The 18,491-nt window shown below is 45.4% G+C and overlaps 2 protein-coding genes across 2 annotated transcripts in view; both read left to right on the top strand.

Moving 5' to 3' along the window:
- LOC118787935 (nuclear factor of activated T-cells 5-like) overlaps window positions 1-6,364 on the top strand; it is a 56,155-nt gene extending 49,791 nt beyond the window's left edge. The window contains 6 exon segments of the mRNA XM_036543712.1: window positions 292-369; window positions 611-735; window positions 927-1,984; window positions 1,986-2,791; window positions 3,465-3,658; window positions 4,767-6,364. Of these exon segments, the coding sequence (XP_036399605.1) occupies window positions 292-369; window positions 611-735; window positions 927-1,984; window positions 1,986-2,791; window positions 3,465-3,658; window positions 4,767-4,793 (2,288 nt within the window). The 3' untranslated portion in view covers window positions 4,794-6,364.
- A 4,479-nt stretch (window positions 6,365-10,843) lies between these two features.
- Window positions 10,844-18,203, top strand: LOC118787980 (lysine--tRNA ligase-like). Its single transcript, XM_036543777.1, has 14 exons — window positions 10,844-10,927; window positions 11,943-12,087; window positions 12,247-12,412; window positions 12,563-12,656; window positions 12,914-13,100; window positions 13,423-13,548; window positions 13,786-13,905; window positions 15,152-15,314; window positions 15,467-15,640; window positions 15,952-16,037; window positions 16,124-16,209; window positions 16,355-16,481; window positions 17,062-17,205; window positions 17,917-18,203. The coding sequence occupies exons 1-14, from the start codon at window positions 10,881-10,883 to the stop codon at window positions 17,989-17,991; spliced, it is 1,740 nt and encodes a 579-aa protein (XP_036399670.1). The 5' UTR covers window positions 10,844-10,880; the 3' UTR covers window positions 17,992-18,203.
- Window positions 18,204-18,491: the final 288 nt, after the last annotated feature.

Raw genomic sequence — 18,491 nt, 5'->3', positions numbered from 1 at the left:
GGGAGTATCCAATGGCAACCAGATAGTGTTGTCACTATAATGTGTAGTCAGTACATATCTAGTAATGCCATTGATAGTTCTCTTCTCGAAAGTCACCCCTTGCCACTGCAGCCCTGTCCGAGCTGTAAGAATGTTTTTATATCCACGCTCTTAATTTGGTATCTTGACCCCAAAATGCTAAAAGCATTTCAGAAAAATGGCAACCAATGAGAAAGCTGGATGGGATGCTCTTAATGCGATGATTGGCTGTGTACGTGCATGTGACCGTGGTGTCCCGTGTGTTTCCTGCAGCGAAAGCTGTGGATGTGTCCGTGAAGAAAGAGGCACCATCTCCGGCTAAACCCTGCTCTTTTGAAGAGCAAATGAAAGGTATGCCTGTCTGAATTAACATAATTGTATGTTACGTACAATACATAACAAAAATATGATTTTTAAGTTATGTTGATTATATTGGTTATTGGCAGGAGCAAGGCAATTCATTACATTACATTACATCTTGGCCAAAGAAAACTGAAATATGTGTTGTAACAGCTTCCAAGAAAGGAAAACATACACTTGATTGATTGATGTGAGGTTGTTGTAAGGTCACTTCTTGGTCTTACCCCTGCAGTCATACAGAATACCAACTGCACCTTGGACAGTGCCTTGCTGGCCCCCATGATGCCCCTCGTGAAGAGAGAAGAGGTCACTCCTATGGAGGTGTCCAACAACCCCTCTGCAGCAGGCGTCTTTAAGGTAGAAGCACCCCCAGCACACTGTCATGTCTGCTCATCAGCCTGCCTTGATCAGTCAGAAATCTGATGGGGATAATCAGTTACTCACTTCACTATCCCTTACCAGATGAATTACAGTTCTGCTTTTGTTTGTTGAGATGTATTTACAAGTATATAGGATTCTCTAAGGCCTTTTTCCTCATTCTCGAGCAGACCTCGGACGTCATCGGCTCGGCCCAGCAGACCCTGGACATGAGCTCCAGCATCCCCTCCGGTGGTAACCCCTTCCCCGGCTCCATGTCCTGCCAGCCGGGGGAGCAGGAGCAGCCGCAGAGCTCGGTCTATGCCGGCGCCGAGCCCTTGAGCACCATCCAGAAGCAGGACATCGTGCCCTCGGGCTCCTTCCCGGTGCCCGCCGACTCCTTGCTGCAGCAGGTGCCCCCGCAGTTCCTGCTGGAGGCCGGGGAGGGCCTGGCCCGGGAGCGGGCTGGCGCGGGGCAGGTGGTGGGGCTGTCCCAGATGGTGGAGGCCCCCCAGCAGCAGCCCCAGCAGCCCCCGCAGCTCCCCCTCTTCCCCCAGGACGGGGTGGCCCAGCTGGAGAGGGCCGTGCGCCAGCTGCAGGCCGGCGGCTTCTCTGCCGGGGGCTCGGGGGCCGCGCCCAGCCTGGTGCAGCAGGTCCTTGAGGCCGCCGCTCAGCAGCAGCTGAACTCGGTGCTGTACAGCCCCGCCCCCTCGGCCGACAGCGTGCAGCAGCAGGAGCTGCAGGCGGCCGAGAGCTCCCTGGCCAAGCAGCAGCAGCATCAGCATCAGCAGCAGCAGCAGCAGCAGCAGCAAGCCCTGGAGAACCTGCAGCAGCAGCTCCAGTCCGAGCTCTTCCAGCCCCAGATCCCCATGCAGTGCGGCATCTTCCAGGCCGGCTCCCGCAGCGAGACCCCCGAGCAGCAGGGCTCCCCGCAGGCCATGGTGCAGAACCACGGCGCCCTCTTCCAGCCGTCAGAGGGACTGCTCCGGAGCGCCACCCAGCAGCAGCAACAGCAGCAGCAGCAGCAGCAACAGCAGCAGGCAGCCCTTTTCCAGCAAGCAGGGGATCTCCTCTCCATCCAGACCTCCAACTTCCTGCAGCAGCCGCCTTCCCACCCCTCCCCCCCACAGCAGCTGTTCCACACCCCCAACTCCCTGGGGGAGGCGCAGGACCCGCAGGGGGCGCTGTTCCAGAACACCCTCTCCGTGCTGACGGGCTCCGCCCTGTCGCCCGAGCAGCAGCCGGCCGCCCCCCGGGCTGTTCCTGTCCGCGGACGGCGGCCAGCAGCAGGCCTTCCTCACCTCCATGCAGACGTCCCAGCCAGATCCCCAGCCCGTGTCGGTGTTCCAGGCCCCGCCCCAGCTCTCCCCCCTGCAGCAGGCCACACCCATGGAGCAGCAGCAGTCGTCCCCGCCGCAGCCCCCGCCAGCAGCCCCGCAGCAGGGCTCCCTGTTCCAGAACCTCTCCCCCCACGCCCCCGCCGGCACCCTCTCCCCCACCCAGCAGCAGCAGCAACAGCAGCAGCAGCAGCAGCAAGCCGGCCTGCTCTTCTGCAGCAGCGGCCTGAACCCCCAGGAGCAGCCCCCGACCCTGCTGTTCAGCGGCCAGGGCCAGGTCACCCCCATGAGCAGCAGCGCCGGCCTGGCCCCGCAGGACCCCCAGAGCGCCCCCATGCTGTTCTCCCAGGCCGGCGCGGTGGAGACGGCGGAGCCCATGTCCTTCCAGGACCAGAGCCAGCGGGCGGGAGAACCCCCCCGTCAGAGCATGTTCCAGGACCAGCAGCCCATGCAGGTGGCCAACAGCGGGGCGTCCGAGCCGCCCGTCACCATCTTCATGCCCCAGTCCACCATCTCGGCCCTGCAGGCGGGCATGGGCTCCCAGGAGCTGCCCCAGGCCGCCATCTTCGCCACGCAGAACGGAGTGGCGGGCCTCCAGACCACGTCCTCGTCCCCGGTGCAGCAGCCTGGGTCGCTGTTCCAGACGGCTGTGAGCGGGACCATGAGCCAGCCGGGCCAGGCCCAGCAGACTGGCCTCTTCCTCTTCGGAATCCAAAACGGTAAGCGTTTAAAGCCCACTGCTTTATCACAACAGGTTGTCAAATTTTGAGAGTTTGTCTCGATCAGAGGGAAGAAAACATTATTACCTTACGTTATTGGCATTTTTAGCAGATGGTCTTATCCAGAGCGACTTTGGTTACAATTTTTACAATATTATCCATTTATACAGCTGTATATTTACTGAGGCAACTGTGGGTTAAGTACCTTGCCCAAGGGTACAGCAACAGTGCTCCAGCAGGGAATTGAACTGGCAACCTTTCAGTTATGAGTCCTGCTCCTTAACACTGCTGCCCCAGCGCAGTTGTTTGAATACATTTGAATGTGAATCACTCCAATAAATAAAGTAGTTCTCGGTAATGAGTGGGGGGTTTGTGCCTTATATGTTCTACTTGACAATGTGAGCACAGTAACTGTGATGACCATTTATGAGAACTCCACAGAGGTTCCATTGTGTGTTCGGTCTCTGAATTGTCCTTTTCACACGTGGCAGTTTGGAAAGTTTTAAAGCGATGTTGTCAGTGGAGACACAGAGCCGCGCTTGTTTCCCCTCCCCGCGTGGGAGAGAGATTGGCCCTCGCGTGGAGCGGCGTCTGCTGCCAGTCGGTGGCGAGGCGGCTTTTCTCCCTCCCTCTGGCTCACTCTCTGCGACTTTCTCCTCTGCTCTCCTGCCAGAGTGCGGTCAGCTGATAAACTCCCCGGGCCCCTCGCTGTCCGATCAGCTCATCGCCATCAGCCAGTCGGGCCAGAACCAGCGCGACAGTGACGCCCAGATCCAGTCGCTGCTCAGCCAGTCCATGTCCGAGTCCGCCGGTATGCAGAACAGCCTCAGCACCTCCCAGAACATGGAGAAGATCGACGACTTGCTGGTGAGCCTTCAGGAGCAGGGGAACAACCTCTCCCGCTCCTACTAGGACTCCCGGAGGGGGGGGCAGGTGAGGAACGCTCTCAGTACGGAGCCCTAGTCTTCCAAATCATGTGAGCTCAGATATCCCAGCTGTTATCTCACTGTAGCTCCATTAGCAAGTCTGTCATGTGATTCACACTTACATGTGAGTCGCATGACAGACTTGCGATTCTGACACCTTGTTTTGGACTGCGGAGTCAGCCACACAGCCTTGAATCATTGTGCTGTGGTAATCCCTCCCCCCTTTGAAAGCTTGCAGAAAATGCGTCTGATTTTTAATGAGAGGCTTTCAGAATGTCTCTTTTTGTGCAGCTGTCCGAGGATAAACTTTGCCCTCGATACGCTGATGCAATTAGAATAAACTGGGCTTTGTGTATGGAGCTTTTCTGGCATTTTCTGAAGTAATGTACCAATGTATGTATATACATACTTGTATTTATTATGAATTATATACCAATGTGTATTTTATTTATTAAATTATGCATTATATACCAATATATATTTTAGTTACTAAGTTAAAGGTATTTAGGCTGAGTTGGTGAAGTGCAGGCTGAACCCTGCAGCCCAAAACTTGGCAAATTTAAGGCTAAGCTGTGTCATTAGCCAACAATGACCTGGACTCTGAAGCGGCAGAATGCAGCTGGCTTCATTCTGCTGGGGGTAGAATGGTTGACATCTGCCAGGCACCCCTTGTCTCACTGGTCAGTAACCCTTCTAGGGGCTTGTGAGGCGACTGCAAGTCACTCAGATACTGTCAGCGGAGATGCACCTGTCTGCTCCACTGTGGTGTACAGTGTGAAAAACAGCTGTTAGGCTGCATGTTTGTGTGTTAGCAGATTGCATTTGTTGTGTATAGAGGGTGTTATGGAGAAGCAACCTTTGTGTAAAACTGCCGATGCCGGAGAATGGCGAACAGGAGGCAAAAAGCATAAAAGGAAGTACTAAAAGAAAGGTTTTCCTGCACTGCTCATAGAACGAAAGTGTGTAGAGGTGTTCAGACGTGCGGATCCTCTGCTATGCTTTAACCTCAAAAGCAAAGCACTCCTAATGCCCTGTTGCTCTCTTTGCAGGACCCAGTAGAAATGTTGCTCAGATGATGGGAGTGGGTTTCCTGGGGGGTGGAGGAGAACACGAGAAGGGTCCTGTCCCCCACCCACGAGTTCCATCAGGACTCCAGCCACCTGTGGCTTCAAAATCCCCCTCTTCACATAGTTTCAAGTATCACAGCACCTTCAGGAGTGGCACACAGAGACTGGAGCCGGGCTGGGTGGAGAGAGAGAGAGAGAGAGAGAGAGAGAGTGGGGGAGAGAGATTCCTACTGCCGGGCTATCGATAGGGCCATATGGTGTAGCTCTCTGGTTTGGCTACAGCTGTGAGAGAGGCATATCGTGTGGCAAAACGTCCGTTAAACGCATCGTTTCTCAGTGCAGTTTGTTGCGGAAGAGCTGTTGCGGGTGAGCACATGGGCGTTGGTGAATTTGGCAGGACTGCTCTGTGCGGTCTTGGCCTTTTCATTTTCTTTCTTTTTTTAAAGTAACTCTTTTAGGTAAGCCTAAACAAAAGAACATGTACAAAATCAAGATAAAAGAAACCTTTGTATGATATTTTTGACATTATATCTTCAGCACTTTATAAAGCTTTCCTTTGTGACCAGTTACTCCATATATTGACCTATAGCTCTCCATGGATTCAGTAGTCAGTTATGTATGTTCATTTAACAAAAATTATTTGTAAATCTTTTTGATTATCATATGGATATCTCTACTCATGTTTACTGTATATATTTCTATTTTCCTCTGCATGTTCTCTGAGATGTGGCTATATTTTTTTTTTATATTCAGTTGGTTTCATTGTACCCTCCTCCTTCCTCATTTCCACCCCTACTTCCTAAACCTCTCCCCCTGGTCGCCCTTTCATGATACAAAAGATGGAGAAGCCAAGGGAGAGTACCGAGATTGAGAAAAAGAAAACAGACCAGCGTTTAGGTCATTCATTTACGTTAGAAATATTCAGCGTTACTTTTGGTTTGACTCTACAGTCTGTCAATGTCTGTGTTAACATACATGCATATCGGTAACCATATGTGTAAGAATATATACATAACAACGAATGCGCGTGTTTTTTGAGGTAAAATAGCCTATGTTGTTATTTGTACTGTTCAAGTACGGCTGTATATAGTTTGTTTTTGTGACGTCTCTGTGGTAGATGTGATGTTCTCAGCTTTTTGGGCGTGTGCGATGGACGGGTAAAGTTGTGTCATAAGAGGGGAGGTTCCAGGGCCTTCTGCCAGCAGTAGGACGCACACACACCACTGCTGTGTTATGGAAATGCAGCGACTAGTCCTGTTTTTTTTTTTTTTAGCTGTCTATTTTTTGTCTGTGTCTTGCCAGAAATGGAGGCTTATCGAACATTATTTACAGTAACAGTACCAGTTATATTAATATTAACAGTAACCATTTTGTACCATATGATTATCCTGGCCCTGTGCTGGCTCCCTCTTTGGTTGGCCTCGCAGAGAAGGCTGACATTGGAAGCTGTCCGGGTTTAGTCCTCCTTGTGCTTCAAGCTTTTTAAATCAGGACCACCCTTATTATGCTGCCTGAAGACTGCCAGTTTTATGGCTGAAGAGGGCTGCTGTGTTTTACACCTGCCAGTTGGTTTTTATGGGAGGGGGGAGGGGGGAGGGGGGGGGTGGCCCACTGTGAAAGCGATCCTGTTTTTGTCCTTTACCACACTGACGCTTACATAGCTGTAGATTGCGCCATGTCAAGGCTTGTTGCAAACCTGCCAATCTGGCCTCCAAGTTGCTTTTGCCAGTGCGCACACGCAGGGGGCTGTCGCTATCTGGGCGGAAGAGAGCCAGAGCCTAATCCTCATGGTTTGTTTTTTTAGAGATCTCGCCCCCACATGTCAGTTTAACAAGAGCCTCTCTTATTGATGTCCGTTGTTTTCAGGTGCCGTCTTTGTTGTTGTCACTCGTTTTTTTTTTTTTTAAACTTACGTCGCTATCGTTAAACTTGTCGATTCAAGGAACGGGCCGCTTATTTTTCGTGTGGACGGTGAGTTTGGACTGTGGGTGGTGGAGGTTATCTGTGGGAGGCTCTGTGACCTCTCTCCTCCCCACCTCAGTATTCAGACTGTGTTCTCTGAGATATTTAAAGGGACCTGCTGTTGTGGGATGAGCTGCACCTATACATTGGAGAATAGAGCTGTCTGTGATTAGCCTTCTTCAAGTTCTCGTTAAAATACCGACGCTTTAGTTTCCGTCTGTTGTGGATATTTATGTGAATTTTTATAACATTTTAGAGTATTACTATTGTTATTATAATATTATTATTATTATTATTATTGCTTTATTACCGATTTAGCTCTTGGCTAATACCTCTTTTCAGACAACCATATCCAGTTTGTTCATGTTTAAGGTACTGTCTGAGTCGTGTTCCCACCCACTTTGTGCTAGAGTTTGCTTGGTGTACTAGGTTGGTTTTTGTTAAACGTCTGTCTTCCCCCAGCTTAAAGTTTTCATTTAAGTATTTCTGTCCGCCTGCCCCTCCTCTCATGTCCCCTTAATTGGCTGTGATGTTCCCATGTGAAATTTCTGTGTTCTGCGCACTTTTTTTGTAGATGTGGTGATAAGGTTTTTTTTAAAGGATGAAATGTACTCTGTACTTTGTGCTACAATGTGAAGACACTTATGTACATTCATAGTTTGCTGCATTCTGTATCTGTTGCTAAATATGCAAGGCTGTGTATTGTTTTTTAGGGTAACAGCACACAGATAATTTGTGTTTTTGTGAAATACTGATCCTCAACTGTCACTTCTAGAACTTTTAAGACCTCTTCTAGACCAAGAAAAGCACAGGACTGGGACGGCAATGCCAAACATAAAGCCATACAAACAGTACGATGTAATCCATCAAAACTCTGATTTTAGACAAGTTCTAACAAAACATGTGAATATTACCTCATAAATGGTGTAGGTTGCACTTGTGGCTGCTACATCCGGCACCGGACCAATTAAAATAGTAAAGACATTCTTTATATATTGTTTATATATAAATATGAACAATATATATAAAATTTTTTGGCAGCAGGATATGGAAGACTTTTATATGTGATATATATACACACAATAAAGTTTCTTTTTTTCCAAACTCAAGCACACTGAGTTACAATTCTGTTTTCTTATGTTACCTTTTCAGTAACATTGAATTGTGTATAATGGGGCCAATTAAATGGGTTTTTTTTTTTTGTTGGAGTTGGGGGACGACGACGACATGTTTGCCTTTTCGGCCATATCAAATTTTTTGACTATGCGCGAATTAAACATGGGTAACGTGTGCATAAATTTATATCCTCACACGCATACCTTTTACCAGCTAGGTGAATTAATTACAGTACAGTTTCAAAGGTCATTATTTGTGTGTTGAACAGTGGTGGGAATATTGAGTGTATTCCAGGAGTAACAGTCAATATCTTGTTTAATGGAAGAAGCACATGTGCCTTGATACACCTTGCGTTTAGAATAGAAACCAGATTTCCTGTACCATTGCAGTCTGCTTCTGTCAGTAGATGTTATCCTTTGTTGATGACTGTTAAACCATGAGACTTTTGTAATGGATTAGGTTTGCTTCAAAATAACCCAAGAATCAAAGACTAGATAAATGTATAGTTTTGTGCATTTTTGTTGTACATCTGATTATTTTTTTACTAAACCATCCATTGCATTTATGTTGTGAAACTTAAGTGCAATTGAAGTCTTGTCTCAAACTGCTATGCAGCTTGATTCAAAAATAACTGTAAATCTGTTACTTTTGTCTTTTCTAAAGAAGAAATTCTATTTAGCCTCTTGTGATTGTTAATTACGAGGGAAAGGGGAAACGATAACTAAATATTATAATTATGCTGATTATTTATGTAACTTAAAAGGCTTTCTCATTTGGTTGTGTGACACCAGAGAGGTTATCTGTAACATGTTAATGTGAAAGGGCTCACTTTGATGACATTATCAAGATGAAAGATTTCACTGAATTTGAATCTGTGTGTCAGCAGCATTTGGTGTCTTTTTTTTTTTTGTTTTTTTTTACTTTTACTTTTTTTTGTAAGTATTATGTGTCAGCCAGACGGTTTGCACAACATTCCGATTGTGCCCTGGCTGTCTGACTTGATGTGAAAACTTGCTTTAATACCAGTAGATGTGTCCTTTTTGTTTCTGGGCTTAAGTAGTTTACATATAGCACTGATATGGGGTGGGTCTGGGGAGTAGTTTGCCTTTGTGTTTTACCTACCATGTGAACAACTTAAATATTAAGTTTGAAATATAAATATATATATATATATACATATATATGTGTTTTGCTTTTGTCAGGGCATTTGTATACTCTCGCAGTTATGTTTCTGTCAACTTGATGCTATCTATATATCAATAAAAATAGATTTTAAGTTTTCCTTTTTGTCTTCTGTTTGCTTTTTTTTTGATTCTGTATCAGTATGGTGTGGATAATGTCTTTGCTCACTCAGGAACTGAATCCATGCCTTCACAAGAGTAAAATGAAATCCTTCCAACCAACAGCATATTGCTGATACTGGTTTAAACTTGAATGGATACAGTTATAGTATGTTCTACTGTGCTGTAAGTCACTCTGGACAAGGGCATCTGCTAAATGAATGTAATGTATTGTAAAATAATTTGATAAGTCAATATCAAGTCAAATGTAAGTCAGATATATCAAGAAAGCGAACACCACTTCACTCATCTTAGATTTGGGCTTGAGATATCTTGACCTGTGCTCAGAATTAACCCCTCAACTGACTTGGAGACCCCAGATCATCCTCTCAATGGACGATGACTTGCTGAAGCACGCTTTGCTTTACACTGAAGACTCATTGTTGACAGTTATTACTTTTAAGGCCCTAGAGAACTGCCAAAGGTGATTGTATTTGTGCATTGAGAGGGAAAAAAATCAGCAGACTTCACTCCCTGTAAATTTGTTGTTTCTAATGCAAGTCACTTGTTGTTTCACATACATCCCAGCCGATTGTCATACACCCTGGGTAAGTTTTTTTGAGTTCTGGGGCATTCCATGGTAAATGTCCCCGTACAACAAACTAAACAGACAACACATAACATACTCACACACTACCTTTACAATAGCTGCTGAATATATCATACTCATAACTTCAAGATATTTCAAGATAACTGCCTCTTTGACTCATTGCACAAGGACATTTACCATGGAAGACCCCTTGCACATTTATGTAACAAAACACTGTGAACTGTTAAGGTAGGTTACACAATGAAATGGGAACCATTGGGCATATACCTTTGAGTATTGCCAGAAGTAATAATAATGAAAAATGCAACATTAAAGATGCGTACTGAAATACTTCGGATGACGCCCCTTCGTGAACCATGAAAAACACAATATTATAAATTACATTCTTGTTATGTGGACGTGGTAAAAAAAAAAAAAACTTACATAAGGAAGCAATAATTCATTTAAGTTGTCGTTTGTAAGTTTATTGAACTGTATTTACATGAACAGGCTGATACAGAGGGTAAAACTTATAAGCTATCCAGATATAAGGGAGCTTTATTGTCATTGTTCAGGACAACGAAATTACAGTTGCCACCCCGTGTCAGTGCTATGATAACATATAACAAGAATTTAAGGACATCAAAAATAAACACAAAATGTGTGAATATATAGAACATGAGGAGTAGAATGGAACATAAATAAATGATAGTAATAAAGTGTCTGTGCATTGGCAGGAAAATTTACTCCCTAGCTGCAACGTGTAAAACAGATGCTTTTTTACGGTTTATGATTTTTGCACATATAGTTCTTAACGATAAACTACTGCGCAGAAGAGACAATGAGAAAGGGTCTACCAAACGCGTGAACGCGTAAGGCGTCCAGAAACCCCAATAACTACACGTTATTTATGATTTTATTTAGTATGTCTGTAATACCGGTTCGCCAACCAGCTGCTTAGCAACGTTTTGGGGTGGATAAATTAAGTCTTCAGTTCAGTGAGTCGAACCCGCACTAAAATGTTATTTACATGACGTCACGTTCGAATTTCCCACAAGGGGGCGGTGCGCGCAAAGCATCACGGGTATGCACGACACAAAAAAATCCAGCATAGGAAGGTTGTCTTACTTTCTCTTTACGATCACGAAGATGGCAGACGCGGCGGTGGGAGAGGGAGAAAATAAACTCAGCAAAAAGTAAGATTATATGTTTATATTCTGCTAACGTGGAATACTGGTGTTTTATATATACCAAATTCGCGTGGATAAACTGGCACATGCTGGAAAAAATAGTCGAAATAAAACTAACTGATATGATGAAAGGAAAAAGAAAGTTGCATGTAGGTCTTGTCTAGCTCGACGGGACATTGAGTTTAACGCCTTACCATATAAGCGCTGAAAGCCGACAAATATACGTCATAGGGGAAACGGTCATTTTTTTCTGTTTGTAGTTCCTTATGCTGCTTTGGCGAGTTTGTAAACCACGAGTTCCGTTTTTGAGTACTTCAGATCCCAAGTGTCATTGCGATAAGAATTCGCCAGACACGGTCTTGACGTTTTTTGTAAATCGGACCTTGCGGCACCATTAAGTACTACACATCCCAGAAATCACTTGAAGGCCAAGACAGAACCACGCTAAATTTCGTGAGCCGTGTTTCTCAAAGTGAAAGTGATAGTCTGAAATGCTTTCCGGTGGACATCAAAATATGTATAATTTAGAGGTGGAAAAGAATGTATGTCTAAAATTATTATATGTTTATAACCCATTATATGTATATATCCATATATCTGTTTCTGTCTCTATCTTTCCATCTCTCTATGAATATATATATACACAAATCCATACACGCAGGGGGTTTCCAGATGGAAGTGACAAGCTTTAATAGGACTGGGAATCAAACCCTGGTTATCTTTTCCACAGCGACATTACCACGTTCCAAAAATTACATTTTGCTTAGCACTGGTTTGTATCCAGAGTGACTTACGCAGCTTACAGCTGAAAGAAAATATGTTCTGAAGCAGGGAACCAATCAAGAAAGCTATACACTGACTGAACACTGACTACTCCCTGTTGAACGTAAGACCAGCTACTTCATGTTGAATGCTACTGGTCCACAACTGACTACAGCAGTGGTGAATATGCAGGCACGCAGCCTTGAGCCGCTGCTTGTAATGACTCATTTACTCCAATGCTACTTTCGCTTTGCCCCAGTGAGCTGAAGAGACGGATGAAGGCCGAGAAGAAGGCGGTGGAAAAGGAGGCCAAAGTCAAAGAGCAGGTGGAGCAGAAGAAGCAGACCGATGACAAGGTGGAGCAGGACCTCTACAGCACGGATGAGGAGACCTTAGACCCCAACGTGAGTGATGCGGGGACAGCGGTTCACTCTGCCGTGATGATATGAAAAAAAAAAAAATTGTATATATATGTGTGTGTGTGTGTATGTGTATGCCAAAATATTGGTTTGGTCTGCTAAAGTGAACTGACACAGTGCTGACTGCAATATTTCTTATTGCAGCAATACTTCAAGATTCGCACTCAGGCCATCCAAGCGCTTAAGGGCACGGCTGAGGACCCCTACCCCCATAAATTTAATGTTGACCTGTCACTCACAGACTTCATTGAAAGATACAGCCACTTGCAGCCTGGGGACCAGCTGACGGATGTTGTCCTCAGTGTGTCTGGTAAGGAATGGGAGGAGCTTGCCATCAATATGAGGCCGTGGTAGAACATGCTGGGTTAGCTGATATTGCATTAATCCAGTTTTATGAAAATAGAGGATTTCATTTTTGATATGATCCTTGTATAGTCATGAGTAAAACTGCTGTCTGCAGGTCGCATTCATGCCAAGAGGGCCTCGGGTGCCAAGCTGCTGTTCTACGACCTGCGAGGGGAAGGGGCTAAGCTGCAAGTGATGGCCAGTTCCAAGTATGGAAACCTGAACTGCACTACCACAAGATAACCACAAGAGGGAGTTGAGAAATTTTGCTTCTTGAAGAGTTTTACCTTATGGGCCCTCTTACAATTTTTCAACACATTTTAGAGAATCAGGTTTTAATGTTACGTGGGTTTATGGTTACTACTGTATTTGTGTTTCTTTATAACAGCATTGAATTGAATAGATTTCAACTCTCATAGTTTAGATATAATATTCCTCTCTGATTTGCTCTTTCTTGCCTGATCAGAAGCTACAAGTCAGAGGAAGAGTTTGTGCGCATCAATTCTAAACTGCGTCGTGGTGACATCATCGGTGTCCGTGGTAACCCTGGGAAGACCAAGAAAGGCGAGCTGAGCATCATTCCCATTGAGATGACCCTCCTCTCCCCCTGCCTCCACATGCTGCCTCACCTTCACTTTGGCCTCAAGGACAAGGTGAGCTGCCCGCCGTTCAAAACGTACCTGTGCATCTCTTTAAGAATGCATTCTTCAAAACACTTCAGGACAGTCAACATGCATTTCCAACAACACTGCTGTTCTAAACTCATATAGTATGTATTTGAAAATACTGTAATACATTCACAAAAGTATGTACAGGATGTGAGAATCTTGTGTTCTTTGTGTGTTTGTTCACTTAACATATTTGTAGCCGCACTCTTTGAGATTACTGAGCCCTGGACGGTCATGGATTTGTGCTCAGGATTGTCATGTGACAAAGACATTTGCCCTTTTTCACTGTCGTATGCTTTAATGATAGGAAACACGTTTCCGCCAACGCTACCTGGACCTGATCCTCAATGACTATGTCAGGCAGAAGTTTGTGACACGAGCCAAGATCATCACCTACCTGCGCAGCTTCCTCGACGAGCTGGGCTTTCTGGAGGTAATGATACAATCCAGCAGGGGGCGCCCTGAGACCAGCAGACAGAGTGCTGAGACTATGCCCCTTGCTTTGCCCCGCTGACACATGCAGAAAATGCATTCCAGGGTCATGTCAGAACAGGTGGGGGGGGGCGCTGCAGGATTGGGTGATTTAAGTGAAAACTGAATTCTGAAAGTCGATGATCAGAAAAGCAACTGGGCTACAGAAAAGATTTTGACTGATGATTCTGTTTAACAGATTGAGACTCCCATGATGAACCTGATCCCTGGGGGGGCCGTGGCACGGCCCTTCATCACCTACCACAACGAGCTGGACATGAATCTGTACATGAGGATCGCTCCCGAGCTGTACCACAAGGTGACACAACGTCAGCAACGACCAGAGAGGACCAGGAGTCTCTTTATCATTCAGAATCACATGCCACATGCACGTTACACACAAGGGCTTTACAACACCAAAGTGTTAACGAAAAGTTGATGGAACTTTGCACTGACTGGTTGCATGACATAGGCTTCTGAGTAGATAGCTTTTTTGGACGTTCTTGTAAGGCGCCCTTCACTCCTTTGGGCAATTTTTAACAGGGATTTAAAAAAGGGCGTTGCTGGGGAAGAGTGGTTTTGGAGAGGTGCAAGACACGTAAGCAAGTCTCTTCAGCTGTTGTGTACAAAGGCAAGATGATGTCAGAGCATAGGCGTATGAATTCCTACTGTGATTAAATTATGTCAGGCAGAAGTCCTCCCAGCCTCTGAGGTGTTTGAGATGACTGTTGCCTAAAACCTGTGGGGGATCAATGTTGAAGTGCCTGCAGTAAAAGCTGACGTTTATAATGACTGGGTGTGCTCTGACAGCCGGCTCATTCTGTAGAAAGCCCTGCCGCATACTGTTAGTATAGTCTGATTTCTCCCGGTTCACACGCAGATTTTCAAATTCTCGATGAGCAGTCTTAGCTGTAGGAAACACCACATTTTCTGCAGTGTACAGAAAGAGTTCTGATTCCCTCTGTAACAGAATTATATGGAGAAGACACCTTTTTCTAGGGCAGCTTTCATTTTGCCTGTTGCAGCAAACGTGTCTCCTGTCACGCATATTGAAGCGCAGTTTATTTAGAGAAAATGGCATACAAAGTACTGCATATTTCAGCAAGGCAACATCTAAAACGCAGTTATATCCAGAGCAGATGTTAATCTTACCAGGTGAAGTATGCCATGCCAACTCAGGGGGAGCAGACAGACTAAACTCAGTGAAGGAGTAGCTGACGTTTTTAATGGGTTTAATGTTTTCAGCACATCTCTCAGCTATTTTGGTGTAGTTTGCCCCAACCAGTGTTTACAGTTTCATATCATGGTCGACTACCCATTCATCCAGCTGGATATTTTACTGGCGCAAGTGGGGTTAAGAACTTATCGTCAGGATACAGCAACAGTGTCTGATGTGAGATTCAACCCTGTGACACCCAAGTTCAGAGCCCAGTGCACCTACCTTCACACCACATCTCAACATTTACAGGAATCTGACTGGTCTTGTCAGATTTAACACCCCACCCTACAGAGCGATTAGGTCATTGGGTGATTCAGGTCATTAGCTACTTTCTTTCTGTGCACAGATGCTGGTGGTCGGAGGGATTGACCGTGTCTATGAGGTTGGGCGCCAGTTCCGAAACGAGGGCATCGACCTCACCCACAATCCCGAGTTCACCACCTGTGAGTTCTACATGGCCTACGCAGACTACAACGACCTGATGGAGATCACAGAGAAGCTGCTCTCAGGTCAGTAACAGGAGCAATCAGCAGGCAGCACAGGAGCATGTACTGTACAGGAACTGTTCTCAGGTCAGTGATGAGAGAGATCACCAGGCACAGCATGAGTGCAAACTGTCTCGTTGAGGTTTATGTAGATGCATCCTGGGTCTCTCCAATAGGTATGGTCCAGCACATCACTGGTGGCTACAAGGTGACCTATCACCCGGATGGACCAGAGGGCCAGGCTTACGAGATTGACTTCACCCCCCCATTCAAGAGGGTCAGCATGGTGCACGACCTGGAGAAGGAGATGGGCGTGAAGTTCCCCGCTCCGGAAACCTACGACAGTGATGGTGAGGCCCTCCTGGCCTTAAACAGGACAACACAGCGCTACATAACATTCGTCCCTCGTTCCTGTTAAACGTTGTGTAATCGTCCAGAGACTCCTCCTTCACAGAGACACTCAGGACTACACAAGAATACATTATAGTCCAAGTATGCCCAGTACTAATCCCAGTTGCCTGCTGCTCAGGATATTTCTGTAGTTTCTGTTAAAGCCACTCAACACAGACTAGTTTACCTAAAAGCAGGCCATCGCCTCAATGAATAATGGGTTCCCTCTCAAACTGTACCGTACTTTACTGACCCCCACACTCTTTCCCAGAGACCCGCAAGTTCTTTGATGAACTGTGTGCCCAGAAAGGAGTGGAGTGCCCCCCTCCCAGAACCACCGCCCGCCTCCTAGATAAGGTATACCTCTCTCCTACACCCCACAGACTCCATCCAATCAGTGTCAGCCATGTGGCAGCCCTAATGAAGTGTTTGTGTTCCTACAGCTTGTTGGAGACTTTCTGGAAGTCACCTGCATCAACCCCACTTTCATCTGTGACCACCCCCAAATAATGAGTCCTCTGGCCAAATGGTGAGTTGCCAGTCTGAACCCTTCTGCATGAAATGCTTAAAACTTTGCGGCTGGGATATTGGATGGATAGGAATCTCATCAGCAAGTGAAGACTTGGAGCCTTGGACTTGGACTTAAGCCTGTTTTTTTCGCTCGTGGCTTTCAGGCACAGGTCTCAGAAAGGGCTGACCGAGCGCTTTGAGCTCTTTGTGATGAAGAAGGAAATCTGCAATGCCTACACCGAGCTGAACGACCCCATCAGGCAGAGGGAGCTCTTTGAGCAGCAGGCTAAGGTCAGTGCACCTGGTGAAGTGAACTTTGTGCGGCAGTAGTTTTTTTTTTTTTTTTTTATTAATTTATCCTAATTATCTCTTCTTTCTTTCTCTGGATTTTTGTTTATTGGAAGGTCACATTAAAGATGGAAAGAGTCTGACATTTATGTTGTTATTTCTGTCATTGCATTTCAAAAATCTGCAGTTTCGTAAGGGTGTGTAGACTTTTTATATCCACTGTAGTCTCAGTCCACACCCAAAACTGACTTACAGGAATGGGAAACTGAAACCATGGCATTTGAGTGGCAAACAATGCGAATATAAATATCTTCTTTAAGGGTGCGTCTCTGTTGCACTCCTTTCTGTAAACGTTCTGTCAAAGTTCCTAGTGGTTTTTGAGGAGAACAACACCAAATTATTAGTGCAGGAACCTTATGTCTTTTGACATCTGGTGTTCTCAGGCTTAAATTCTTGCCTTCCAGTCAGATTCACCTTTATGAGTGGAGCACCCCAGTTCTGTTTTACCCATAAAAAAGGGGTCTTGTATTTTAGCACTCATCTGTGAATCTGTCCTTTGGAACGGTATGTTGTGTTCACACAGGCCAAGGCTGAAGGGGACGACGAGGCCATGTTCATCGACGAAACCTTCTGCACAGCTCTGGAGTACGGCCTCCCGCCCACCGCTGGCTGGGGCATGGGCATTGACCGCCTCACCATGTTCCTCACAGACTCCAACAACATCAAGGTACACATACCTGGCCGGTCCCATAGAAGCACACAGGCAGCTGCTCCAGCCCTAACGCACTATACATACAGCACACGCACTCACATCTGACCATGAACTGAATCTGTGACAGTGGACAAACATGCTTTAGCCTTTTCTGGTCAACTGCAAATGAGTACTTCTGCTTTCATTTTGAATGACTTCTAAGGAATTCCTCTTCCATGTAGGCTCTATAGTTTCTGCAGCTGTGTATCCTGATTTACAGAAGTGTGCCTTAAGTTTTTAGTGTTACACAAACTCGATCCATGACAGAAAAGTGGGCTGTCCAAATGAGGATGATTACTTTAATAGCAGAAGTGTAGTGGACCTGCTGCTTGCAAACATTTTATTATTTGTATTTTACCTGTAATTTCAATTAAAAATGAAATAATAGAGTAAAATTTCAGAATCACTAGTTGACTTAATGTGCTCAGTTACTGATAAACGTAAATGCATTATTGGTAATATTAATTTCTATTGAAGTAGTCATTTAATGATCCATTCAAATGATTTAACACTACAAGTCTTAGTAGTTGTTAGTAGTTGTATTTTTCCTTATCTGATAAAATTGCTTGGTCGCAGAGTTCTGGTTCTTGGTGTTATTTGAAGTATTCAGACGTACAGGAAGAATGACTCAAAGGAAGAGTTTCATCTGCTGTGTTAAATATGCTGATGGTGCCTGTTCTTTTACAGGAAGTCCTGCTTTTCCCTGCAATGAAGCCTGATGACAATAAGGCGACCCTACCTACTGAAGGCACTTCTGTCTAACAACTTGACCCCTAGTGACCCCAGCCTTCAGAGAAATCACTGTAGATCTGTAGATGGATCACTTTGTTTTGTTTGGGGGTCTGTTGTTTTGTCCCTTGTCCTGTTATCCCATGTGGACTGTATGTGGGGTGAAAAGGATGGGTGTTTTCTAAGTGGGGTATTTGGAGATGCCTTTTTAAAATGTATTTTTCCAAAATGACCAAATAAATGGCAAGAAAGTCCTACGTGTTGTACTGTTTTTTGTGTGTGTCAGTTTGCTAGGGTTTATTTGTTTTGCATATTGTGTTGTGGCTTAAGGAATATCCCTGCAGTCATCGAAACAAGAAAGAAGAAGTATCTCAGACTACGACAGATTCTTAATTTCGGCAGTACTTTTCGATTACAAAAATGTAAAATTACTCTGGCGATATGCGGACCGTGTCCGACTCACGTTTTTTGCAAATGTTAAAAGAGTGCCAAATTAAACAGGTTCGCTTAAAAAGTTAAACAGATATCGTTGG

The sequence above is a fragment of the Megalops cyprinoides genome, chromosome 13 (assembly GCF_013368585.1).
Source record: "Megalops cyprinoides isolate fMegCyp1 chromosome 13, fMegCyp1.pri, whole genome shotgun sequence".
Lineage (NCBI taxonomy): Eukaryota > Metazoa > Chordata > Actinopteri > Elopiformes > Megalopidae > Megalops > Megalops cyprinoides.
This window is presented reverse-complemented; position numbering and strand designations above follow the sequence as displayed.

Bases quoted from the DNA above. Each gene is read 5' to 3' on its own strand.
- LOC118787980 (XM_036543777.1), top strand. From the start codon at position 10,881: ATGGCAGACGCGGCGGTGGGAGAGGGAGAAAATAAACTCAGCAAAAA. The intron at 12,413-12,562 runs GTAAGGAATGGG...TGCTGTCTGCAG, and splicing joins TGTTGTCCTCAGTGTGTCTG to GTCGCATTCATGCCAAGAGG. The intron at 12,657-12,913 runs GTATGGAAACCT...TTGCCTGATCAG, and splicing joins CAAGTGATGGCCAGTTCCAA to AAGCTACAAGTCAGAGGAAG.